We start from the raw sequence: 26,994 nt of genomic DNA on the forward strand, positions 1-26,994 counted from the left end.
ATGCCAGGGTGGTCCCTTGCTGCGCTCACTCCTCAGGCCATCTCCAAGCAGGTGTCCAAGCCTGGGCACAGCCTATAATTAGTTGAGACACCCGCTCATCTGCCTCAGCCACGATGATATTGGTCTCTCCACGGGCCGTTCCCACCGACCAGGATTCCGTGCAGATAGAATTTGGCCATCAGGGTCGTTCCCCGGGAAGCGAGCAACATGCCCGAAGAAACGCAGCTGGCGGTCACGAATCAAGCAGGTAACCCTCACCATGCTTGCCTCCCTGAGTACTGCCATTGTCATTTTTGTATTAAATGCAAACTGTTCCACTTACAAGCGTATAGTGTGTTACAAATACTAACTTTAATCAACATCAAAAACACAACTTTTAAGTGACCTTCATCTTGATGATCTTCTTGTTGCAATATATGTTACAAATTACAGTTATCACTTTCTTTAATACAAAGAAGACGACAGCAATTACCACAATTAGAAAGACTGCAATATCGATCAAAAAATATTCGATGAAACTCAGATTAAAAGCTTCAGCCCTGAGGTGTTGGCCGCCATGTTTGATGACATATTCAATCCAGAATACAGCAGTGTCACCTGCTGACATGGGTTTGTCTTTGTGTATAGCTGATATCTTCTTTGCATTCTCTTTATAACTGGAATGAAAAACGTATAACTTGTAGCTTAAAAGCAAATATATATCATACAAAATATTTTATCAATATTATAAAATAATAAAGTTATTTCTTTTTGGTCTGCAACAAAGAATATATATATATATATATATATATATGGTAAAGTGAAAGTGAAAATATTTATCCCTGTCGGTCCTCGTTAATTTTTAATTTCCTTTGTTGGGCTTAAATGATATAAAACTGATACAAACAATTTTTTGCATGATGTGGCAGCTGTGAAATTATTTTGTCATAGTTTCCTTCATGTACAGTGCATGGTATATTTTAACTATTCACCTGGGAGTGTTAATAACTTTGATAACAGCATTGTAGAGTTCATCTGGAGTCAGCGTACCAATATTCAGAATAACTGCCATGCCTTTACTAGATACTCTGTTGAAAGTATCATAATGATCACCATACAAAGGAAATCCAACAATTGGAACAGCATGATATATAGCTTCATATACACCATTCATGCCGCCATGAGTTACAAATGCTTTGGTGTTAGGGTGCCCTATGAATTCAATTAGGTAAAATCAATACACTAAATTACAATACTCATCAGCTACTTTACAATGCAGTGAGAATTCAACACTGATCGATCAATAATCTACTTAGAGTCGAGTTGCAGTCGAACGAAAAATGCGCCGACGATTTGAATCGACGAGTCACACCTACGTCTCCTACCACAGGATCTACTTTTTCATTATTTTATCATTTTGAAAAAAAAAAAAAATCACTGAATGTGAAAATATTTGATATATTTTTATTTTAAATAACACACAATTTTTCTAACAGAAGCTTAGGATATAAGAAATATATGAAGTTTTAAAAAAAAAACGAGTCCATTTGCGACTCTCTGTGGCTCGCTAGGCCAGGTCATAAGCCCATAGACTCTGCAAAAGCGAGTGGGTTCAGCTAGGTAAATATTGTAACTACTATACACCCATATATGAATTAACACACCTACCAAGTAAATCATTTTGTGGCATCCATTTTGTCAATTTGGTATTATTACCAAGAGTTATTGGTGGAGGTCCATTATATTTCATAATTACTTTCTGTGGTAATCTGGCAAGCTCGGCGCAAACCAGTTCCGCTTTCTCGGGACAGAATGCAAGATCCGCCGTCGAACCAAAAGATAATATAACAACCCCATGTCTAGCAGACTTCATAAACTCAACCCACTCCTGCAATGGCACAACGTTTCATGTGAAATTAAAGGCCTAGACTACCACCGCGTGTACAAGTACATTGTAGTACTTCGTGGAGAACATTTTCTTCAATTTGTTACATGGCACTTTTTATTCATTTCAATTTGTATTGATTTGTAGTGTTTGATGACACGAAAAGTGTGTTTCAATGTTATTTGTCAATAAATAAGTAACAATGCGACGTTTCTATAATATCTACTGTGACCATTCAATTCAAAGTAACAAATAATAACATGCACATGCGCACTAGTTACTAATACATAGAATGTGCACTGATTATTAACAGTGAAAAAAGATTAAATAAAACATTTGATATGCTACAGCGTTCTCTTACATGTTGAATTACAGTACTTACTTGCTTATATATATATATATATATATATTTATATATCTGATCATTACTTACATTTGAGAGAGGGAATTGTGGTGAAGCTAATAAACCACCGAGAAATATCGTATTCGGCATTATTGGCCTTGGAAACTCCAATGCCCAGTCTACAGCAAATAATGTTATCTCGCTTCTTCCAGATGATGTCATCATATCCATTTCCGGTTTAATGTCATACTTCTGTTTCAATTCGTCATAAGGAGCTAAAAACAGGAACCTATACATTAAATGACCGATAATACGGTAGATAAGGTTACTTAATCTTTGACCACAGTTCATGTTGTCAGAGAGTCCAGAGATCATTGATGGGACATATGATATGGGGCTCGGCATATTGAGATAATATGCATCCATCATTGTCATCGGTCGATTGGTGGATACAATGACAAACGGTAGATCTAGTTTTTGTGACATAAGGATTGTACATGCAGCAAAGTTGTCGATAAGTATGATATCAAACTCTTTTCTCTTTAAGCGTTGAAACAGTTCCTGGTTTTCGAGCAGTAACACACAATCTTCTACTAACGCATTATTTATGAACATAACATCCATGGGATTAAACTGTCCATTTAGAAATTTTGGGAGCATCTTGTCCAGCTTGGTCATACGTTTGTTGTCCATGGCAGTGGTATATTTCTCAAAGTGAAAATTGTCTACAATGTGAGGTATTTTGTTCAGGTCGTTGTTGTTTTCTCCTAACAGCATTGTGACATCGTGACCTTTGTTCTTCAAATGCTCACCGAGTTTAGCAAAGTATAGAAAGTGACTTCCAACGGAGTTTCCCGGAAGAATCAGAACTTTGTGGCAAGAAACACTTCCCAATAACACACACATAAGTGTTAGTAGTAGTAAAATATCGCGGCTCGTCTGGAATCGTGCCATAATTCAATAGGTATGAAGTAAGTGGTACGCGATGACCGCAGTATATACTATGCACAGTAATAAACAGTAATAACAGTTAAACACGGCTTACCAGTACAATGTACTTCACCTTGAGCTGTGTCAAGAAATTTCGTCACAAATACAATGAACTATTGGACAATGGGTAGCATATATAGCATTGGTCCACCAAAAATATGTTCAAAATAATAAAAATGTTATTGTGGCTAGAAAAATCCGGTTTCTGTTAAAATTAAAGGTGATACCAGCATAAATACAAAGTCCCTGGATCACTGAAATCTCGTACTCCCTCATCCGTAACGCGAGAACATACAATAACTAAAATTTGTCGTCGTGCCGAATATCTCGAGCGAACAGAATTTATATTGCATTTATGTGTAAGAAAAATAAGAAAGGCATGAAACAAAACGAAAAACGGGGTTCTCAGATTCCGGAGATTCAGACATAAATATTAAAATTTTAGTAACTAAAATATTACTACTATTCGATACTATTACGTTCTGTGAAAGGTGAACTGGTTTAATTCGTACCAAGCCAATCTTATCACAATTTTACGTAATATAATTATATTATTATTATTATTATTTAATTTATTTCATTTGAAATATTGTTTAATGTACTTTTTTGTGGTTTAAACATTTTGTCGATTTAACCCCTTACATATATTTAGCTCAATGCCCATATTAATCTCGTTGAACGTGACCTGTATCCAGCGTTTGTTGTCCGCTGACAACTTTATTCGTCATGGCTGCTATTAGCGTTTGAATCGAGAATAGACGAATCCGAGAAGCAGATGAATTACCCCTTCGCCGTAGGCGGCGCGCTCACGGCCGCCATTACCGGGGGCAACGTGTATCGATAATCGAGTGGAAATCTTTCGTCAGTGTAATATTGTTTTGATCAAAATTTTATACCATAATTTTAACTAGTGTTATAGTTTCAATGTTTTTATGATCATGGGAGGGTCAGAAAAAAACTGTAAGTTTCTAGGATGCACGAACCATGATAACAAACTTTAAAAAATGGAAACAAACTACGTGCGAAATCCATTCACCAAAGACACATGATGAGTGCGAATGTAGGCAACCCCCGGGAGGGCCTACTTGCAAAAATACTGACAGGAGTGTGTAGCTGGTTGTTTGAAACGCCTACCCCTTATCAGACAGAAATAAACTCAAATTGCCTACCCCTTTTCAGACAAAGTGTGGATATTTGACACCCCTTTCCAGACAGTACCATAAATGGTAAAAAGCGAATCAGAGGATCGATATCCATTTTAGGTTTATTTATTCCGAGAAATGGGGGTGGGTGGTCAGCTATTTTTATTTACCTAGATGGACTCCCGAGGATATAATTTGACGACCGAAATGAAGTTACAAAAAGAAAAAATCAGCTTAATTTTTCTGATTGTTGGATCACTCAAGGTCTAAGGTCAGTCTTTGGAAAATCCTCTTGTCAGACAGAAATAATGACAAAAAGATACAGACAGGGTAAAATAACATACCCCTTTTCAGACAGAAGTGGTGAATTTGGGACCCCTTTTGGCGGCACATATACATATAGCACTCCCCGGGAGGCAACCTTACCAAATGCACCGGTATCCAAATGGAAAAAAAAACAGAGTCTGCCAAGCTTCTGATGAAATGGAAGCAGATTATAAAAAAAAAAAATACTTCTTTCCAAGGAATGATAGTCGGGTAAGTCAAAATAGAACGATTTATAGCAGTAAAACGAATGTTTAGTAATGCAAACTTCGTTGCATCTAGTGATACAAATGAAAAGCTCCCGTCTCACAAAAATGTAAAATGGTACCAATTATTTTCGTTTTGTTTGTAAACAAACTTGTAGATGTTATTCGTGATATTGCATTCAATGTGATTACGACTGAAATATTTGAAGTAATACTGTTCTGGACCTCTCATGTTCAAGAGGAAATTGATTTCAATATGAAGAATGCAAAAGTGAAAAATAAATTTGTAATTTTCCACGTTTTGAATTTATTTCAATAGTTCCCCAAAAGTGGATCACTTGCAATAATAATGCAACATTTAGATTTTGATTTCTCATTGTAATTTTGCAAGTCAACTGTTTGATAAAATGCACAGGCTCTTTTGTTTACATTCATATCAAAGCTTGATATAAATAATATGAATGTGAACAAATGAGTCTGTGCATTTTCACAAACTGGTAGTTTACTTTGTACATGAAATTGGTAGACAGTATTAAATACACCAGTAAAATACATGTACAATGTAAAGCACCATGTTGAGTTCTCATGCTTTCACCACGATAAGATCATAAATTTAGTACATGTAAAGTTGACTCTATAATTGTGAAATTGGACAAAATCAATGCATTGAAGTTTGTGCTAAATGTTGACTAGAGCAGTCGTGCTAGTACCTTCAGGGCTTGTTAACAAGATGCACAACAGCATCTCAGCGCACATGCATTGATGTTGCCAAATTTTACCCTTCAATTTCAGTGACAGTGCTTTAACATGCCTTGAAGTTCCTTGATCAAAGCAGCCTTTGTGTTTACAAAATTAGTTGACTTGTTACTACAAGTAAACTTTAAATAGTTCTCACAGTTTTTTTATAATTTTTTATTTATTTCTTATTAATGGAAATAATAACATGTTGAGTTGCATGCTGAGTCAGTGTTTATAATTACTGTACATAATGTCAAGACCTTGCCCCTTAATGTATTTTTCAGGGCTCAGATTGAAACTTTTATATAGCGGTTTTTAGCTAATTTATTACAAGTTATCAACATGGTGTGTTTTTATATTTCAGCGCATGGTAAATCTAGTGAAACATCAGCAATCGCATAGTCATTAGGACCCCAATAAGAAAATTGCACTTTGTTCTTCTTGAGCAAAACATTGCAATTTGCACCTGGGTATAGTAACTACTGGCTGAGGTTGTTGCTGCATTACCTGTGAAGCGTAGGTGAACATGGTTACGAATCCATTTTGAGGGATCGGTCAGGTGTTCAGTTTCGTTGGGACGCTTGCAGCTGCATTAATTGTGATACGTAGCTTTCTCTGAGATGTCCAAAGGGCAGAGTTTTGTTTTTATTTATTTTTTTCTACATCAGCATTCCTTATTAACATTCAAATGCCTAAATATTTTGAATAGTTAAGAAATTGCTTGAGCTGTTATGTTATTTTCATCAGTGTAGTTACAATGATCTTCTTGGCGATCAATGCCCATCATTTTCTACAAAGAATGACTATCCACTAAATCTAGTAAGTCTTTACAACAAAAATTAAATCGTACCATATGAACAACCTACGATTCTGTACATCGACCGTGTTGGTAGGGGACTGCCCAGTTACTAACGAGAATAATTCTCCTACGTCTGTTCTCCATTGATCGTTTTGGAAAACAGCTTAACTATGTACGTGCAAAAAACGACTTGGACGCACACAAACGAAACAAAATCATGTTGTACAACAATTTCTACACAAAGTCAGAATTTCCAGCTTTGGCCAGTCTCTAGCCTCGAGTACAGTCCTCTAGGTTGACCTCCTTCCATTGATCATTCGGCCCCACATGTTAGCCAGTCTCTAACATCATCTTTCCAAATATCCATGGAAATAATCGTTGGAAATACGTATTAAATGTTTGTAGGTGAGTTTGTAGTGGTGACAATAGTACGAGTTTGCATGTAATTAATAAATATTATTATTTTTACGTAATTTGTTATGAGACGCCATGACTGTGAGTGGTATATGCCCCCCAGTAATGGCGGCGGCGTATGAGGGCGTACTTTCGAGAAGCGCTCGTCGGATTACTCTATCCTCGGGGGCGGAGCTACGTCACGGACGTTCTACGTTGCTAAGACGCGCACCACTGTACCACGTATTTTTATGGGCTTTGTGCGCGCTGCTGTGGAACGCTGGTGGAGCCGGTGAAAACTCGAGAAAACAACACAAACTCAACTTTGAAGTAATCCTGAACAACCAAATTCATATATGTTACACACGTAGGGCTAATCTTGTAACACTGTTCAGGGGACTCTCATCAACCATCGCAAAGTACCGTTTTCTGCGAGTTTTTTGGTCTTTGTTTTCACCGCGAGGGTTGCCAGGCGGTAGAAAATACCCGGATATCCGCCCCCGAGGATAGATTGAAAGATTCGTGCGCATCTTACGATTTGCATTTGCAAATTTACTTTTATTTTCGAAAATGAATTTGCATTTGCAAATTTACTTTTATTTTCGAAAATGAATTTGCATTTGCAAATTTACTTTTATTTTCGAAAATGAATTTGCATTTGAAAATTTACTTTTATTTTCGAAAATGAATTTGCATTTAAAAATTTACTTTTATTTTTGAAAATGAATTTCCATTTGAAAATTTACTTTTATTTTTCAAAATGAAAATGAATTTGCACATGAAAAAATACTTCTATTTTTCAAAATGAATTTAAAATTACATTTTACTTTTGAAAATGACTTTGCTTTTGAAAATGGTTTTTACTTTTTTCGCCCTTTGCTCCTGACCTCTAAACTTTGACCCTAACTGCTCAGCCAATCAATGACTCTTGAACGGCGCTTCTTACGTACACTTGTTGAAGCAGGGTGAAGAGTCTCGCTCATTGAAGTTTTTCCTGTGTGAGAAAGATGAGAATCAGAACTTATTTACATGTAATGAGGTCTGAATTGAGACGGTCGTTTGCCTATCATACAAGTACTTCCAAAGATAATCTTTCTATATGTCTGTTTGTCTGGTTAATCACATAAATGTATAGAGTCATGTAACTTCACAGGCCATTTATATTATTATAGCCCTATACACTGTATGTCTGTGTCAGTGTTTCGGTCTGTCTGTTTGTCTGTCTGTCTGTCTCTCTGTCTGACATGCAGTTAAGTCGTACATACATCTGTCTTCTTTTTTGTTTATTTGTCATTATATTTGTATAGAGTTATAAATCAATGATCACGCCACTACCAATGTCAAATAAAATGTTTGGAATAATTATTCCAATGTCAAAAATAAATTATAAATGAAATCAAAAATCAATTTCAACATGCTTCTCATCATGGCCGGTTTATTCAGATTAGTAAAACATCAAAAATTCACTTGTATAAAGCAGTCAGTCACATACAGTACCTTACCGATCACTCCACAACTAATGTCTGATTGAAAAAATCATTTTAATAAAAAGAAACTTTTGGTGAAACTACTATTGATTAAAACAATTATTGCAGGATCTATGTCAGCACAAGAAAACTCAATGTCAAAAAGTTGTTTTTGTGATGTGATCTTATTCACAGACTGTTGCCTTTGTGCCATGGGGTGTTCTAATCATAACCCTATCCCACACAATCTGAAATATAGCATTCTTGGTAGCTCCATATTGATTGAGGTAACACACAAGACAGTCTTATACCTGTTTAAGGCTGTCGCTATATTTTAGTTTCTGGCCAGAGATATTTTATACAATTCACTTGTTACTGTTTTTTTTCAATTACAAAGAATCCTCCATTACATATTTTGCCACTATTTTTGCAGAAAAATGGCAAAAAATCATAGATAATAATACATAAAAAAAAACACATATTTACAACAACCATACCTAATAATATTAATGTCATGATACATTAATTTTCCTGTTTACTAATTAGAGCAATGACTCACGTTTTCATTGTAAATTTGTTTAAGTATATTGTAAAAATAATTAAAAGTAATGCAGTGCATAAGCAGTTTGTGAAAAGTGGAACAAATGTACAGATTTTTCATGTGTTATATTGTGCTTATGTATATTACTGCATTATTATTTGGGTACATTGAGTATGTGCACTATTATTTAGGAACTTTTATACAATTTATGTTATATTATTCTATTAGAGACATTGCGATTTATACAATACATGGCCATTAACACTAATGTGTGTTTAATATATTATGTTAAACAGTGTTTATAACACAAATTTCGCCAGTTTCCCATGTGACTTTTTGTTCATGTGACTTCGCATTTCTTTGTTGTTTTCTTCCTGGCGCCATATTAAAGTCAATTTCTCTGTTGTTGTTACCTAAATAAGTATTTTATTCTTTGATCCCACCACCATCCCCAAACACACCTCCTGGGACTTCGCCATAGTTTCATGGGGGCTCATATCCCCCCCCCAAGATAATATTTTTACTTAGTTATACTGTTATATATAGTTGTACTTTTATCTAGATATAGATTTATGTATTTTATTAATAATCATTAACCATCCATTTGCAGCCATGCTGCTTCAAACAACTAACCTTGGTAGTTCGCAGCCAAACTGCATCTACCATAACAACTAACTTCTTGCAGCCAACGCTGCTGCTCCACAGTATAGCCACAGCCATCACTGCCCATACCTCAAATTGCAGTCACGCTGCAATCTCTCATTACACTACAGCCCCAGTGGTTGAAGTTTCACTACTAACACTGATTTTTGAGTTGTGTTATTTCTTGCGTTCACATGGAGGGGGCTCATGACATCCTGGTATATTTTTTGTAAGCCAATGGATTTCGTTGTGTGCCCCTCTGTTTTGCCAAAGTAATAAACTTATTTTTCATGTATCTGTGTTTGTGTCATGAATTCATTTCTTCATGTAATTACAATTACTTTATTGTTTTTGTCCTTTTTTTGGTCAGAATTGTTCCCACCAAATATTTTAGCAATATTTAGATATATTATTGCCTTCTATCAGAACTTTTATTCTCACTTTTGCCATAAAATGGAAAGATTGTTGGTTTGTATTCATCTATTCATTCGTTATTCTTAATGGTTAAGGTTGTAAAAGTTATGTTTTGAATAACAATAAATGTTGTTTCTGTTGATATCTCAAGAACTATTCATAATATCTGCCCAGTATTTATATTATTCATCAAAATTTTAGAACCTGTTGTAAAAAAAGAGAAAAACATATACCCCAGTAACTTCATATAAGTTAATATTAAAAACAAAATAGTTCTACCTATTCACTTTTTTGGTGAGCATGCAATAACATTGTATCTCTATGATTTCTTGTAGATACATGGGCTGAAATAGAGAAAAAAACAAAAACTCATTAGAAGACAATGTTTGGCAAAGAAGCCACATAATATAAAGGTGAAATGTCACAAGGTAAGAACTGCTGCTCACTTTATAAATTAACCCTGATTAACTCGTGTATATCAGCAATTGTTTTTTTAGCTCCGCTGTTGACTTTGTCGAGCAGAGCTTATTATATGAGTGGTTGTCCGTCTTATCCGGTGTCTGTCGTCCGTGTCAACTTTTTACCTTTTCAACATCTTCTTAAAAAATAGAAGCCTGAATGCTTTGATACTTGGTGTATATGTACCTTGGGTGGACCTCTCTCAGATTTTTTCATTTCATGATGATATCTTTTGGTCATACTTTGTAATATTTGGTAAAAAGTGATATTTTGGACTTCTTGTTAAAAACCACAAGTCCAATTGCTTTGATGCTATACATATTATTCATTTTCTAATGATATCTTCTGTTCTTTAATTGAAATGTGCATTGCTAACAGCGAAGCCCTCTCAGCCAACAGGCTGCTTGTTTTTTCTCTTCTTAAAAGCCATGATTCTGAGTGCATGGTCCTTTGGTATAAACTTAAAGGTATTTTGATTGGACTACAAGTCCCTATATTTAATAATGAATATTTGTGTTGCTGTGGTGTAATTGGTGTATTCTCAGAACCACTTGCAGTATTGTGTTGATGAAGTTGTATAGTAGGTTTGTTTTGTATTCAGTAAGGGGTAATCTTATTCATGTACAATAATGGACAACCATTCAACCAATAATTAGATATAATCACATGACAAATGATCATTGACTGAGTTTCCTCGTGGACACACTGCCTTATTAACTCACCATAGTCTTATGAGGGATCAGAAGGATTGGTGAATGTATGTTTTTCTCTTCATTTTGTAACTATACTGTATTAGGTTTTCATGCCTGTTGTCACCCATTATTATTAGTTTCAGTCCTGGGTGAGTGTACCATGTCAGGATAGCATTATGATAAGGAGATCCTTGTCACATAGTCCCAAACTGGAATATAGTCTTTGTAGCAAATGCACTTGCAAATTGCACCTAAAAAGTCAAGAGAGTGAACAGTTGCATTCAATGTCTGTAATTGTTACCTGGCACAAAAATGAATATGAACCTTTATACTTTAAAGTATAATGCCTTAAACATGTACTATTAATTTATTTTATTTGTTTTTGCATTAGACTCTAACAATTACAAGGGTTATATTTGATGGTAAAAAATATAAAAAGGCTGCTGGATTAAAAGAATTTGTAAGTAAAGTTAATCAGATGAGTTCTATGATTACGAACAAGAGTTTGTTACATTTTTGATTTGAAACTGTTACATGCTGGATCTAACTGTGACAACACATATAACAGTTTTGATGTTATTTGATACTGTTATCTAATCCATCAATTTAATTTTGACTTCCTTATTTTTTATCAGCATGTTTAAATAAGGATTGCTGCCCCAGAATGTATTGAGCACACAATGTTTTGTTTATTATCTACTGCGCAATGTTTTAAAGCCATGTGTGTGTTTGTCATAATTTTTTTTATAGAATTGGCATTTAATCAATCAAAGTGGGAACAAAGAACCTGCTATGCAAAATGAAGTATTTAAATTTTCATACTCTGATATTTCACCAACAGGTTCTTTTTAATGTACCATTAACCGTAAACAATGTAAAGGAAAAATGCTGCATATTCTACAACAGTAGATTTACCTCATCAAAATTGTTGGGTGACCAAATTCAGAGTAAAACTAGTTTTTATTTTTATAAGGTTAGTATAATTACTGATTACCTCATATAAATTTTGGACTGGTGGCCATTTACTGCTATTCTGAGAGTAGCTCATTGATATTGATTGTTAAAAAATTCTGACATTCCTGAAGGATTTCTTTTGTAGTTAGTCTCACAGTGAACACAATCATCTCTATTTCTAATCTATGAACATACATTTCAAAATGGATGTTAAATGTTATAGGCTGATGAAGAAGAAGATGACAACAGTGATGATGACAAGGAAGAAGATGATGATCATGTTGGAGGTGGGGAGATGAGAGAACCAAGTAGAAGGTGTGTATGAAACTGTATAGGAAACACTAGTTTATACTACTAGACAGCTAATTACTTAATGTTAAGTAATACCTGTACTGCATTTGCTCTATTAAAATCTCATCTCCAATGTATACTTATTTGACTACCCTTTAATTTATGTAAGCAAAACTATTAACAGATCAAACTTGGTACTGTAATAAATCCAACATTTATGGTATTTGCAAAAATATCGCTGTCTATAGCTATATATCACTGAGCAGTTTCATTGACTCAGCGTTTGATGTGAAGCATTTTGCATTATAATTAGTCTGAGATGCACACCAGACTCTTGTTTTGTGTCCTGTATCACCATTATGCTCCTCCCTCCCTTTTGAATTCATGCGATGAGTATTTAATACTTTTGTTACCACTGTGGTCAAGCAAACTTTGAACATCAAACATTACTCTTGAAATGGAATTCAAACAGCAATTAATTCATGACGAGATTTATTGTAATAAAGTTAATAAAAATGTGTCAGATAACTCACAAACATAGTATATTAAACTTTCAAATTAGATTTATGGCCAAGTTACTCAAAATTGAATGACTTTCAACTAAGTTTTGTAAACAGTACAACATTACTACAACAGGAAGGTAAAACTGCATACATGCATACTTTTTTATTCTTTAGTTTTATCATGAGTGACATAGTTGATTACAGTGAGAACTCAAGTAAAAATGGTGAGTATTTATACAACATTAATAGGTTGAAAATATGAAATTTAAATAAAGATCTTTCACTCAATGATTATCATGGTTGGTTACGATTGTTAAATGAACTACTATTGAATGATGAAAGGGAACATTGTAAAATTTATTTTACAATTGAACTTGTAGCTGGAACTAGGAATTTGTTTCTGCTTGAAAGAATAAATTACTAGGTGTGTTAAACATTGAGGTTGTTATTTGTAAACCAAGTATACTGATTAGCAACACTTACATAAATAACATTGGTGTGTTATTGCCAAAAGTGATATTTGTCTATTACTGTGATGTAATTGATGGTTTATTAATGCTTCTATTAGAAATACACTTTGGTATCTCAAACCAAATTAAGTATCCACGTATCCTTCCATCCTTGCAGAATTCTCAGCTTCAGCTAAGCTTAAAAGCTTTGCAAGATGTGCAAGTGACAACCTTGGTAAGAATATATATGTACCGCTTTTCTTTATTCAACATACTCTGGTCTATGTGATACATTTTTTTCTCTTTAAATTTTAGTTCAAATTTGTGCATACATTTGTATGTACATACAAGCATTCATGAGTTGATTTCATTGAAACTTCAGACATATACAATACATAGTGCCAGACATAATATTTTCTAGATTACTAATATAACACTAACTTTAGTACATCTTTAGAAAAACAACATTTGTGTTTCTATTCTCATTTTTATCAAGAACAAGATATGAATAATTCATCAAACAAGACTGATTACCATTTTTCTTATCGGTAGCATTTTCCATTGAGTATTTAATTAAGGTTTCTCTTTACAAAATATTATTGAGACATACTCGACCCGTTTTGGTAAAATTTCACAATACATGGTAACTGGAGTTTGTATATTAATGTTTTGTAGCAATATTAACTAAGATTAATGAATTGTTTTCTCATTAGCTGTTTCTGATAGAAAGAGAACTGCTGTAAAGATAAGTGATGAAATACCCAAATCTTCTAGTATGTTATTATACTCTACTACATGTATTATAAACTCCTGTTCATCTCTCGATCACACAATGTGTTATTATAATCTAATGTATATTAGTTCCCATTAAAAATTGTACTCTAGATTACTAAACTCTAGCACTTACATATATCTGCAAATCTCATTGACACTACACGATTTCCAGCTGAAACTTCACTTCCCACATTGTTTAGTCTCCATATTCACATTTTGATACACTGCCATTCACTACTGGACATCTCCCATTTTCATTGTTGGAGAGATGGCGGGTGCAGTCTCCGAGCTTCGGAGTGCAATGAACCAGATGGTTCAGATCAAATTCGCTAGCCAGTTGGCCACTGCCAAGGGTAAACCAAGGGCGCCCCAAGCACAGAAAACACAACGCCCTAAGGCGACGTCCGCTAGCCAGAGTAAACCAGGAGGCAAGCGCTCATACCCTTCCACGGGCGGGAAGAGTAGCGGCACGTTTGGTGCTTACCTCTGCGACCCCGGGGGACATCTCCCCTGTCTGTGTCTCGATCCCCTATTTGGCACTGCCAGGGGATTCCTGCAAGACAGAATCAATCAGACAAGGAAGTAGACAGTTTGCTGGAAAAGAGCGCCATACAAAAGGTAGATCGGTACTGAACACATCCTTTAAAATCTAGAAAATGTTTACTAATATCTAGCAGTAATACATTTTCATCAGCTAATGGGTTTCAATTTTTTTCATTCAGTTGGAATTACCAAATTTCTCAAACTTGGGACGAGCCTACCATGCACTTCTCTTGAAAAGATCTGTAAGTCATAATTTATTCTTATTTTTGTATAAATTAATGTTTCATTAATGGCATGCATGGCTTACCGTAGTTTTGATATCGAAAGACGCGAAGATTAATTTCTATAACAGGATCATTTGAAATTGATATAAAGTGTATATTCCAAAAATATATCCTATGGATTTGACCATGCACTTTAAATAAAAGTTGAAAGTTAAATAATTAAAAGAAATTTTGCGTGTGTTACTAGTTACTAGTGTGTTACTAACTCCATTGTACATGTATTGGTAATACTAATAGATTCTTGTGTTGTTGGTTATACATTACAGATTCCTCAGGGCTTGTGTATATTGCAGAGATAAAACAAGATGGCATCAAATGGAAAGAAAGTGCTTATCCCATAACATTTTGAATTGGGTCTTTTATTGGAGAAGGTGGTATGCGAGAGTGTTACACCTGTACAGTAATTAAGTGTGATGTGTTTGATGAAAACAAGGAATATGTAGTGAAATCATACAAGGAAGATACAATACAGTTGATGCATACTGAACACTATAAGTTATTTGGTAAAAGTAGACAAGATTTTATAATCAGCATGACCAAAAAGGTGAGTAGGATAATATGTAGTAAATTCCTTCTAGCTAGTCTACATGATTGATATGCATTGAGTATGACATTTTTACCTTGCCCGTACTATCAAAGATGGAAGGGAAGGGTATTATTAATGGTAATTTTTTTGTCCGACGTTGTCGTTGTTGTCGTCATTAATTGTTATTGTGTGCACAATAACTTTACTAATTCTATTCCAAACTTCATCAAACTTGGTCACCTTATTCATCGGCATAAATTCTTCCCTGAGTTTGAACAGATGTCCTGTATGAAAAAATTGAGAAAATCTGATAAACTATTTTGACTGTTTCTACTTAACTGATCACTGGTGATATGCATCAAAGGTCACTGATCTCAGTGGAAATATGCATTGTTGTACGTGTTCAATGAAGCAAATCATTTATCTTGTAATAATATCCTTGGGTATGAATCTCCCAAATTCCATGGGAATACTATACTGGGTTTCAAAACCAACTCATGGAGAGATTTTTTTGCAAAGTCTGATACACATTTGCAAATCTACCAATAAAATCTTCACAGAAAACAAGATGTCAGAAAATCAATATAAGCACACCTATGAACTGGGTGCCAAACTTTGATCAAGATCTGAAGCTAATAGAAAATCTGTTTAGTTCAAAGTTATCGAATTAAAAACAAAACATAAAAAATACATACATTGCATCCACATTTTGAAAAAAAAATTGTACTAAAATATATGTATTCTGTATTTGACAAACAGTTCAGTTGACAAATGCAAATTCACAGGAATTTGTTTCAGCTATTAGAATAGAATGATAGAGCTTTTATAATACTAGTTTAAAAACGCACTTCAAAAACAAAGATTGCAGTGTTTGAAGATGTAGATTCTCAGGAGGCAACAGTACTGTTGACTTCTCCCTCCACTGGACACCAACTAACTATTTAAGTTGATTTGCATACAAAGCAGAGCTTGCAACATGATAGCTATTCATATAGGGTGTTTTTTTACTTTTCATATAATACAGTAGTCACACAATGAATATAATAAGGCAGTTCATATTTGTCTCAATTTTTAACATACACCTGTACAAAATACTTGGACAAAAGCCAGCTAAGATTTTCTGTTTTTTTTACATGTTTTATGAATCCATTTATGTTTAAAAGCAGCACTTTTTTTCTGAGATGAAGCTTTTGTTTTATACTAAAATATCTGAATTACTTTGAATAAAGCTGGAAATTATGTCCCTTAAAATAATTAAATTAGGCACCAATGTTTTTGTAAGATACTTATATCTATCAAGGATATTCGGTAATGTATTACGTGACATTGCCGGATGGAAGTACATTATTAAAACAGATTTAAATCAGGCCTATTATCAAATCCCGCTAGCATCAAAGTCCATGAAATATTGTGGAGTGGCGACTCCATTTAAAGGAGTCAGGGTATATACACACTGTGCTATGGGTATGCCAGGATCCGAAACAGTTTGGAAGAAGTTATGTGCAGAGTTCTAGGCGACCTTATCCAGGAAGGCTGTACTTCGAAAATAGCTGATGATCTCTATATTGGGGGTGGAACACCTGACAGTGTCTTACATAATTGGAGTCGCACACTTGAAGCACTGCACAATAATAATCTACACCTATCAGCTAGAAAGACCATAGTCTGTCCCAAATCTACTAATATTTTGGGTTGGATTTGGTCAAATGGCACAATTAAAGCTAGCCCACACAGAATTGCTACCCTCTCTTTAATTGATCCACCTAACAATGTCTCAGGTCTGTGGTCATTTATTGGAGCATACAAAGTCCTCAGCCGTGTCCTTAAAGGCTATGCTGACCTCATTGATCCTCTGGAGCAGGCAACAGCTGGACAACAATCAGCTAGCAAAATAAACTGGTCTGAGAACCTAATAGACTCATTTAAAACTGCTCAATATGCACTACAAAATTGTCAAGAGATTACAGTACCAGGGCCAAATGACCAATTGTGGATAATCACAGATGCCTCCGGGAAAAACAAAGGAATTGCTGCTACATTGTACTCCTCTCAACAAAATGGCAAATTACGTCTATCAAGTTTTTTCAATGCTAAATTGAAGAAACATCAAATTGCATGGCTGCCCTGCAAAGTAGAAGCTTTGTGTATAGGGGCAGCAGTAAAGCACTTTGCTCCTTATATAATACAATCAAAACATAAAACACAGCTTTCGACCGATAGTCGACCTTGTGTCCAGGCTTACGAGAAATTGAGACGGGGTGAGTTCTCGGCTAGTTCCAGAGTTACTACATTCTTGTCCACATTGAGCCGCTATATGATAGATGTTCAACATATAGCAGGAATCTAAAATGTACCTACTGACTTTGCAAGTCGTCATCCCTCAGAATGTTTGGATCAATCTTGCCAAATTTGTAAGTTTGTTGAAGAGTTGGAGAGTTGTGCAGTTAGTAATCTGACTGTAAGTGATGTCATTGAAGGGTCGGTAAAAATGCCTTTTACAAGTCGTGCGGCCTGGCTGGCCACTCAGCAAGAGTGTTCTAGCCTAAGACATACTCGTTCACATCTTATCCAAGGCACCAGACCCTCAAAGAAATTGATTAAAATTAAAGACGTAAAACGCTACCTGGGAGATGTCACTGTGGCCAATGATGGGCTTCTTATAGTGAGAGATACACAACCTTTCCAGCCTACCAGAGAACGTGTTGTTGTCCCGAGGAGTGTCATTGATGGCCTGCTCACTGCAGTTCATCTTCGCTTCAATCACCCCTCCAAACACCAAATGAAACGCCTGTTCAGCAGATATTTCTTTGCCTTAGATCTGGACAGATCAGTATGTGCTTCATGTCATCATTGTCTATCCCTGACATTTGTACCAACACAGCTGTGTTCTCAGTCCTTTTCAACACCACCAAACCACATAGGCAGATCATTTGCCGCAGATATTATGCGCAGACAGCGCCAGTACATCATTGTTCTTCGTGAAACAGTATCCTCCTTCACCCTAACGGCCATGATGGAGAGCGAGGAGCATGATGACGTTCGAAATATCATATTGGCACTCTGTGCTGAGGTTAGATCTTTGGATGATGAGGATATCTTCATCCGTTTAGACTCTGGCCCGGGCTTGGTTGCCATAACCAATGACCCGAAACTTAAACGACTAGGTATACGTTTACAGGTTGGAAATGTTAAAAATATTAATAAGAATCCTGTGGCGCAGAATGCTATCAAAAAACTGGGCCTTGAATGCCTCAACATAAATCCTGAGGGAGGTCCTTTATCCACTACTACCTTAGCAATGGCGACTGCTAATCTAAACACCAGAATAAGGAAAGGAGGCTTATCGGCACGCAAGATATGGACACAAAGAGACCAGTTCACTGGGGAGCAGTTACCTATAGATGATCAACAAATAATACAACAGCAACATTTCCAGCGCATATTTAGCCATGGTCCTAGTTCAAAATCGAAAGCGCATGGCAAGTCAAAATCTGCTGCAGGAGATGTATGTCTTGGATACCTTGTATACTTTTACGGCGATAGGGATAAAACTTGTGCCAGAAATCGTTACTTGGTTGTTGGTCTGTCTGATGACCATTGTCAAATTAGAAAGTTCACGAAATCCCAGTTCCGTGCTAAAGTATATGATGTTAGACTTAATGATTGCTATCCAATTAAGCCTACTGTGCTACATCAGCCCTTCTCCGATCTCGTTAAAGGTCTGAATGAAGTTGAAGACTCTGAGTCGGATACTGAGATTACATCATTGCCTACTACCATGGTCACCCCAACCTTATCTCAAGCCTCACCAGAAAGAGGTGACAATAATGAGGAGCCAGCTGATCATACTATGCCTCGTCGAACCTCCAGAGTTAGAAAGCCACCTGGATGGCAACTGAGTGGAAATTGGGTAATGGAATGAATTCAAGGCCATAATAATGCCTATGTAGGGTGTGAGCCTAGCGCCACCCATGAATTTAAATTTAGGTTGTTAGCTTGGGCCATAATAATGCCTTAACTTCGGGGTGAGAGCCTAGCGCCACCCAAAATTGTGTTCATGTTGATTATGTTGTAACAATCCTGTAAATGTATATTTTCGTGTTGTTCATATTACTAGACTCGAATTAAAGTATCAGAACTAAAGTTTATGACATTCAATTGTGACATTTAATATCATACATGAATTGTTAGGGGAAGAAACGGAAGGGTATCACGCCATCACACGACCATCTGAGTTGTTCTTTCGTTCTGTTTGTTTGTTTATTATTACTTCTCTGTACACGTCCTTGTTATCCGCCATTAAATTACGTCCGCACAATACAGCATTGGTTTGTATCAATTGCCGATGCAGTTTTCTTTGAACGTGCAAAGAAAATACACATAATTTATATAATACTGTCAATTGCTGGTGGTTCATTTTGAATTACATGTGGGCAAATAAATAATCGTGTCTTTGAAAATTGTGTTTCTATATGTAATGTTTGTTTGATCGCACCTGTAAACATGTATTACAAAATTAACAATGTTTTGGACCAATTATTTGTTACATTTGTATCTATATCACAATATTGGCAACATTATATCCTGAAATACCTGGAGATTTCATATATATATATATATTGACAGTGTGGAAAACATCACGCCATAAACAAGTAACAGTCCAAAGTGTTCTTGGCTGACATGTTAATCATCGAATCAATGAATAAAGCAGTGTTATGTACAAACTCATTTCCTTTCTCAGGTGATTTTGAAAAACAAATGTTTCTAAAGGTTGGAGAGTACTACTTCGATCCAAAGTTTCATTTCATTTGTTCAGAGACCGTCAAAGATATGCTGAAGCGTCGAATTCCTGATATTAAAATATACATCGTCAGAAGAGATAGCTTGATAAATGTTACAGAGTGCTTTAATGAGAAATCTGAAGAAGTGGGGTTCATGTTGGAAGCACTAACCCAAGTTTACGATTTTCGTAATTTATCCAAACCAGAAATCAAAAAGGAATTGATAGAGTATTTCAAAATGTTATGTAAAATGGATGGCGACAATTTTTTTTTTGGTACAGGAGAAGAAGATCTGATCACATTAAAGCATATATCTGTTTTATTTTATAGAAGAACCTTCCCAAATAAAAGAAATTCTAAAATCTAAAAACATAAGAGGTAGTCACTAAACCATGTACTTTCACACTCAAGCAAGAGAATAGACATGTTGATGAACTAGCCTTGCACTGTGAGTGTTGTATTGTTTACACTCTGTAAAATACCATTTTTTTTCACAAATAAAAAAATTAAGAAAAAAGTACTGCAGAACTCACTTCTTTATATTTTTGAGTGGGCCAGCCATGTTTCCACATAAAAAAATACACATAATATTTCTATTTAATTTATTTTATTTAAAAAAAAAATATTTTAGAAGCATAACAATACAACGACTAGATTTGGTGTCACAGTTTGCTCCCGATTCATACTGGAATATTGCCAGCAATAATTAATAAAGCTTGTTCAGAAAACCATTTATTCCCGACATCATATTCAATGACTAGTTATCAGGATCTACAACAGTAAATAAATAAACAGAAATCATTTTGATGCCATGTTTTTAGACGACACTGCCATATCGCACAGATATTCAACACCGCCATATCGAATTTGGATTTGGATCATACCATTTCAAGTTGCAAGGTGTCTAAACAATGACTCAACAAACAATAAACACATCTGCCACCCACCACAAAAATGTTAGCCATGATTGAACAACAATGAAAGCAACAAATATCAGGCTGCATCCTGAAAACAACGAGATAGCGCATTACAACCAGTCATTACAAACATGAAATTCTCCACCCCTCCCAGTACACCCTACAGCACTAATGGTTCCTATACTCATTTGTATCTAAGTGCAACAAGCTTAGCCAATAGATGCACCTGACTCATCAAACTTTTGACCAACCACTCTTTCTAAATATTGTTGAGTGAGGGCGCTATTTACTAATGAGAGGAATCTTTTAAACAAATTAAACATATCTAATAATATATATATATATATATTGTTTTCAGGATGGCTCATAGCAATGCAAGGTAAAGCATTGTCAGATTCTGGAATAAAAAAAATCACTAGGTAGAGAAGCTTTGTATCCCCAAGTAGATAAAAATTAAAATAATCTATTACCTTCGAACACCGACATTTAAAAAATGCAATCAATGACGGAGATAGCGCAGCTGTTTTATCGACCACATTTTATTTATCTTAATACTAATTATCTAGTAAAATTGGCACCTTTTGGGAAATACGAGACTGTAATAAAATCACCATAATTATAATGTGAAATCGATGAAACTTATTCGTATAATGGGTTTCGTTTTTGCCAAAAAACCTCAGGACCAAACAACTGTGAGCGTATAACTCCACAAAGTCACCACGCTTCGCGGATTGTCAGTATATTTTGTTTTATTCCCTTGACAAATTTTTTGTTGAAAGAAAAATTCTGTGTCAGTAAGTCGATCACGAAAATACATTGGGGCATTGTATGTACATGGCCATTTACTAATGATGAATACACTTAAAGTACCATTATACCGATAGAAAGTGTAATTTGCACACTGTTTTCTATTCTGCCCAACCCCAGAAGTTAATATTAATTCCGGTTATTCGGACTTTGAATGGCATTGTCACACATGTCAGGCATAAAGTGTCGTAAAAAGTTAATATTATTGTATCGTATTATGGAGTTGCCAGTTAAAATGAATTTATAATCACTAGTCGTTCCACTTTAGCAATGTATATGATAGGAACAATGAACCCATTCACTATACCCCTTTCATACTTTCCTCGTGGACAATGAAGTGGAGGGCTTCCTAATGTCTAAAAATAGATAGCTACTTTGGTTACGCCTTGGTTAGTCTAGAAGTTTATTTAAACACCTACTCATGGAAAATTGCAGTTCTGGTGGTGTATACCCAGCAACAACAGCTACTTAAATGCGACTCCATCTAGGGTTCATCTTTATTGTTCTTCTCATCGTTCTAATTTCTTTTCTTGGGAGTTTTTAGTATGTCTGAATGATCGAGGATAATAGTATCGGTAGGTCGATTTCTGATTCATTGGTATTCTGCTATCGCATGCTAATGAGCCACATAAAAAAATCTTGTTTGTTGATTTGGGTTCATAGATTTTTTAAAACCTAAGATAATTGGCTATTGAATGGAATATTGCATATTGTAAAGTCTTCGGACAAATATGTTTTAATAATTATGCAATTTCCCCGCCCTGACTATCATTGGAGTGTGGAAGTTATTTTCTGCCTTGAAAAAGTGAATGTATGTTGCATTTTTACTCGTGAAAATATGGCTACAGATTACTTCACTTCATTTTATTTCCAACAAACGCTAGGACGAGGCCGCATGTCTCTGTCAAAGCCTTAAGATCAATGTCGTAACATAAACAAACAAACAAACAAACACAAACAAACAAACACAATCAAACAAACACACAAACAAACACAAACAAACACACAAACAAACACACAAACAAACAAACACACAAACACACACACACAGAAACACACAAACAAACACAGAAACACACAAACACACAAACAAACACACAAATACACAAACAAACAAACACACAAACAGACACATAAACACACAAACAAACACACAAACAAACAAACACACAAACAAACAAACACACAAACAAACAAATAAATAAATAAATAAATAACATGGGCTTTGATGTGCTGGTACTGGAAAGAAGCGATTTTACATTGTACGAAGATGCCAAAAACTAAAATTCGAATCCTCAATCGGATGATGCGTGGACATGCCATTATATCACGAATGAGTTATAAAATACGATGTTTGGTAAGTAGTAAGAAAAATATGAAAACAAGTTGGTGAGCAAATTCGGTGAGCCTGAAATTTCAACGTTAGCAAAATTCAGTTCACCAAATCATATAAAGAAATTTCTGACGTGAACGCTGAGAAAACATTTTCTCTTGAAACAAATTAAGAGTGATTACGTTGAAATGGGAAGGAATTCTTCCGCATATAAATACACTTATATGCAGAACTTTAAGTGTACACGTTTTTTTAATATAGTAGTATATGTACCATGTGAATATTAATGGACTCTGTCCCAGTGTTCAACTTCAACGAAACAAATTTGGTTGGTCACAAAATAATACGAAGACTGAGCCCCAATTTGTTTTTTTGTATGGGCTCGACAACATGCTTTGTTTTGTGTTTTTTTGTATTTTTTTGCTCTCGACCTGTCACGGGCATCACGAACGACACACCCCCAACTCCAAAAATAGTTTGTTCCGTGCAGGTGATGTTGTTTACCCATGATTCAGTTGGCGCGGAAATGCCGCCATTGTTCCTCCTGCATGCTGCTCCGCAGGAAACGGGGATTAGTGTGAAAAGTACACTTCTCATTACTTCAAGACATTCAAATACAGCTAATTCCTATACCTAAAGTTTCACAGAAACTGTCGGAAGGTGAGTGCTTATATGTAACGATAATAAAACAGACAATATCGCTAAATTTCTAAAAACGCGTTGCTCAGTTGGTCGACTTGATTGAAAATGAACAAATAACTAAATGCATTTTTTTGTTTAATGTTCAGCTTTTGAGCAGTGTTTTCTGTTTAATGATACAGACATCTTTGTGACGAGTCACTGACTGTACGTGGAAATATAGAGTCACATCTTTCGACTCGGGGGGAGGGGTTCTCAGTGAATTATAAACGGGGTAATTCAACTTTTCTGATAAAACTACTGGTCTGACGTCCGTACGTGTATCTTGCACGTCAAAATAATACTTTGAAAAGTAATTTACATCGCTTCAAAGAGCTCAAGAAAAATTAATTTCAGTCAAAACCAATAGAGCATTGATTGTAGGGATCACATCATGCCCAAGTCTCATAAGGGAAGGTATATCTTTGGCTCGGACTTTTTCACTGCAGGAAAACATTCATCTACTAAAATGGGTCCAGCCCAGCATTGCTGCAAGGTTTCCAAAATACTAAGTATACATATCAAGGATTTCTTTTTTACAAAAATATTATGTTGTATTTAAAAAGTGAGTGTTGCAAGAAAAAATGGGCCAATACTTTCTAATTGCATTCGTTAAATAAACTGTTAGTGACAAAAAATGATTTATTATACAAATTGGATATTTAACATTGAAATTTGAAAAAAAAAGAACAATTTTAATTTCAACACACCAACATTTTCTGAAAGTGATATTTTATAAAGATTAAACACGTCATTGAAGTGTTACGTCAACAATACCTTAAACGCGTTGATACTTGGTATGTGGCTACCTTTAGTGGGCCTATGTTAGATTTGTTCATTTCGAGAAAAAATCTCTAACAAGAAATTATGGCGAATATTTCTCGTTAAAAAAGTATTGCAAACTCAATTGCTTTGATTTCATGATTAACTCCCATGATATTTGTAAAAAAATTATATAACCATTGTAATGGTCATGGCAACAACCAAATAAACTATCACATTTGTAATATGAACACAGAACATTCTGAGATCACTAATAACCATGTAAAATAGGCAATTTCCCATCGTACAAACATATAAAATACACTAGTCAGCGAGCTGTTTCGACCATTAGGACTCTTGTTTTTTCTTTTTTATTTGTGTTTCTGGATTGAGTTTGTTTTATGTTTTTATTTACTTTACAATAGGCAATTAAGGAATGCAAGTGAAACATGTCAATTCATATTACTTACAAGTCCAAGTACATGTTCGTTAAAAACAATTTAAGGCCTTGTATTGTTGTAATCACCAGTAACAGATATTTATTGCAACCAGTACCATACTAATAACTCATGATATATTGCGTAAATAAGTATTTCAGTAGTTAAGATGACCGACAATATATGCAGACCTTGATATTCTGGTGTTTTTAATATTTAATTTAGATAAGAATGAAGGGGTATTCTACCTTCTAGAACTACAGAAGGTGCAACTCTAATACTTACCATATTATTATTTTTACTCGATTCATTCTTAAATTTTAGCAATTGTGTATTTTGAATTTATAAGGTAGGGGGAATTTAACATACTCACAGTATATGCGAGTGCCGCGAATAATGACTGACAATTATGTAAGGTTATATAGAGGAGATGCAATACATATGTGGATAATCACCAATTACATTTACACTCCAAGCTTACAGCATCTTGGTATAACAATAATATTTGTATGTGATCTGGCTTTGGTTAGTGTCACAGTAATATTCAATATTTGGACGATATACATATATACTGCTCTCAGTCCAAACATGCAGTTGGTTGAAGTATGTTACACAGGAAGAAACAATACATGTAACGTCTTGTAAAACGGAGATAGCATTCAAAATATTCAAAGCAGCGTTTATTTTCAATCGTGCTTTTGGGGGAGGGGTGTATGAAAAGTTTCATAATGATTTTAGCTTCCGCATTTTGTCAACTCCATCTACCTTCATGGATCTAACACAACACCCTTGAGTGCTATCTTTTTTTGCATTTCTTATTTATACTCCATGGCCAGACACATGCCAGATCGGTGCCAGTCAAGGTGGCAAATACTAACATTGATGTGTCTATAAGCACTTTATGTGTAGATCGTAATTATGTATGAAAAGTATGTATGGAAAAGTCATGATGGTGGCTTTTGGAAACAATTTGTCTTATATTTTCAACATACCACTGTATTCAAACTGTGTGTAAAATTTTGCTAAAATGATTTTAAATCAATTCACACAACAAGTTTCTCTTTGTGAAATATTCTTCTCTTTCTTGCAATTGAAAGCACGGAATCCATACAAAGAGTGTATTGACTCCTGCTTCTCGTCTGTGCCCAGGACTTGGGTAAACTTTGTCTCGCTATAGAAAAAACACTAGTGTACCCATTTCTTTCTTTCGTCCATTCAAATGTTTGTGATAAAACATTGGTTTTGAATAATGAATTGCTTGATAAATAAAGATACCTTTATGTCGTTCTGAGGAGATGCTGCACTCAAAATATGTGTGGGGCGATGACAGAAATATTTTGCCAAACAAAATTGGCGCTAATTTGTTTTTTTCTATGATGGATTTTTTCCTCTCCATGGAAAGGAAAATAACTGTGTGGGTACGTCGATCACGTGAATACATTGGAGCGTGGAATAATCTGATAGTCAATTTTATAGTATTTAAAAAAATACGTTTAGAGACTCACTATTGCATTTACCTCATTTTATGGACTTGACCTTTTACTAAAGAGGAATAAATTTAAAGTAGCCCGGGTGATCTTCACCATACACACACATAAATTGCAAGTTTCGTTACTGCTTCTGAGTATACCAACCATTAATGAAACTAAATCAGATTGTGAATTTATCTCACCTCCCCCCATTATCAATGATAACTGCCTGGTAGCCGAACCAATTGATCATAGTTTGAGTTGAAATTCTCCAATGATTTGCGTTACTGTATGTAATTTGCATTATTGTAAATCATTATCTATTCATAAAGTTTTTGAATAACTCAATAGCAATCATGTCTCATGTAGAGCAAATGCGTAGTGTTCTGTCATTAACCCGAAAACTAACATCTCAGGGACATACTTCAGCAAATGGTTACTCAAACCCATGCCCAAATATGTACCTAATGTCA

General features: G+C 35.0%; 2 protein-coding genes and 1 long non-coding RNA gene across 3 annotated transcripts; 2 read left to right on the top strand and 1 right to left on the bottom strand.

Annotated features, from left to right (window-relative positions):
• Positions 1 to 329: 329 nt before the first annotated feature.
• LOC100369971 (2-hydroxyacylsphingosine 1-beta-galactosyltransferase-like) lies at positions 330 to 3,186 on the bottom strand. The gene is made up of 4 exons (XM_085500762.1): positions 2,298 to 3,186; positions 1,648 to 1,867; positions 972 to 1,191; positions 330 to 656 (listed from the first exon to the last, which is right to left on the bottom strand). Exons 1-4 carry the CDS (start codon positions 3,159 to 3,161, stop codon positions 377 to 379), a joined length of 1,584 nt encoding a protein of 527 aa, XP_085356888.1. The 5' UTR covers positions 3,162 to 3,186; the 3' UTR covers positions 330 to 376.
• Positions 3,187 to 12,194: 9,008 nt separating this feature from the next.
• On the top strand, positions 12,195 to 13,405 carry LOC146741830 (uncharacterized). Its single transcript, XR_014929791.1, has 3 exons — positions 12,195 to 12,282; positions 12,936 to 12,985; positions 13,389 to 13,405. It is a non-coding gene; the product is annotated as an uncharacterized LOC146741830 (long non-coding RNA).
• Positions 13,406 to 16,835: 3,430 nt separating this feature from the next.
• On the top strand, positions 16,836 to 17,684 carry LOC146741831 (uncharacterized). The gene has a single exon (XM_085500593.1). It carries the CDS (start codon positions 16,836 to 16,838, stop codon positions 17,682 to 17,684), a length of 849 nt encoding a protein of 282 aa, XP_085356719.1.
• The last annotated feature ends 9,310 nt before the right edge of the window (positions 17,685 to 26,994 follow it).

This window comes from Saccoglossus kowalevskii, chromosome 6 (assembly GCF_978046115.1).
Source record: "Saccoglossus kowalevskii chromosome 6, keSacKowa6.1, whole genome shotgun sequence".
Taxonomy (NCBI): Eukaryota; Metazoa; Hemichordata; class Enteropneusta; family Harrimaniidae; genus Saccoglossus; species Saccoglossus kowalevskii.

Bases quoted from the DNA above. Each gene is read 5' to 3' on its own strand.
- LOC100369971 (XM_085500762.1), bottom strand. From the start codon at position 3,161: ATGGCACGATTCCAGACGAGCCGCGATATTTTACTACTACTAACACTT. The intron at 1,868-2,297 runs GTAAGTAATGAT...GTGCCATTGCAG, and splicing joins CACAATTCCCTCTCTCAAAT to GAGTGGGTTGAGTTTATGAA. The intron at 1,192-1,647 runs GTAGGTGTGTTA...TTGAATTCATAG, and splicing joins GCCACAAAATGATTTACTTG to GGCACCCTAACACCAAAGCA.
- LOC146741831 (XM_085500593.1), top strand. From the start codon at position 16,836: ATGTGCAGAGTTCTAGGCGACCTTATCCAGGAAGGCTGTACTTCGAAA.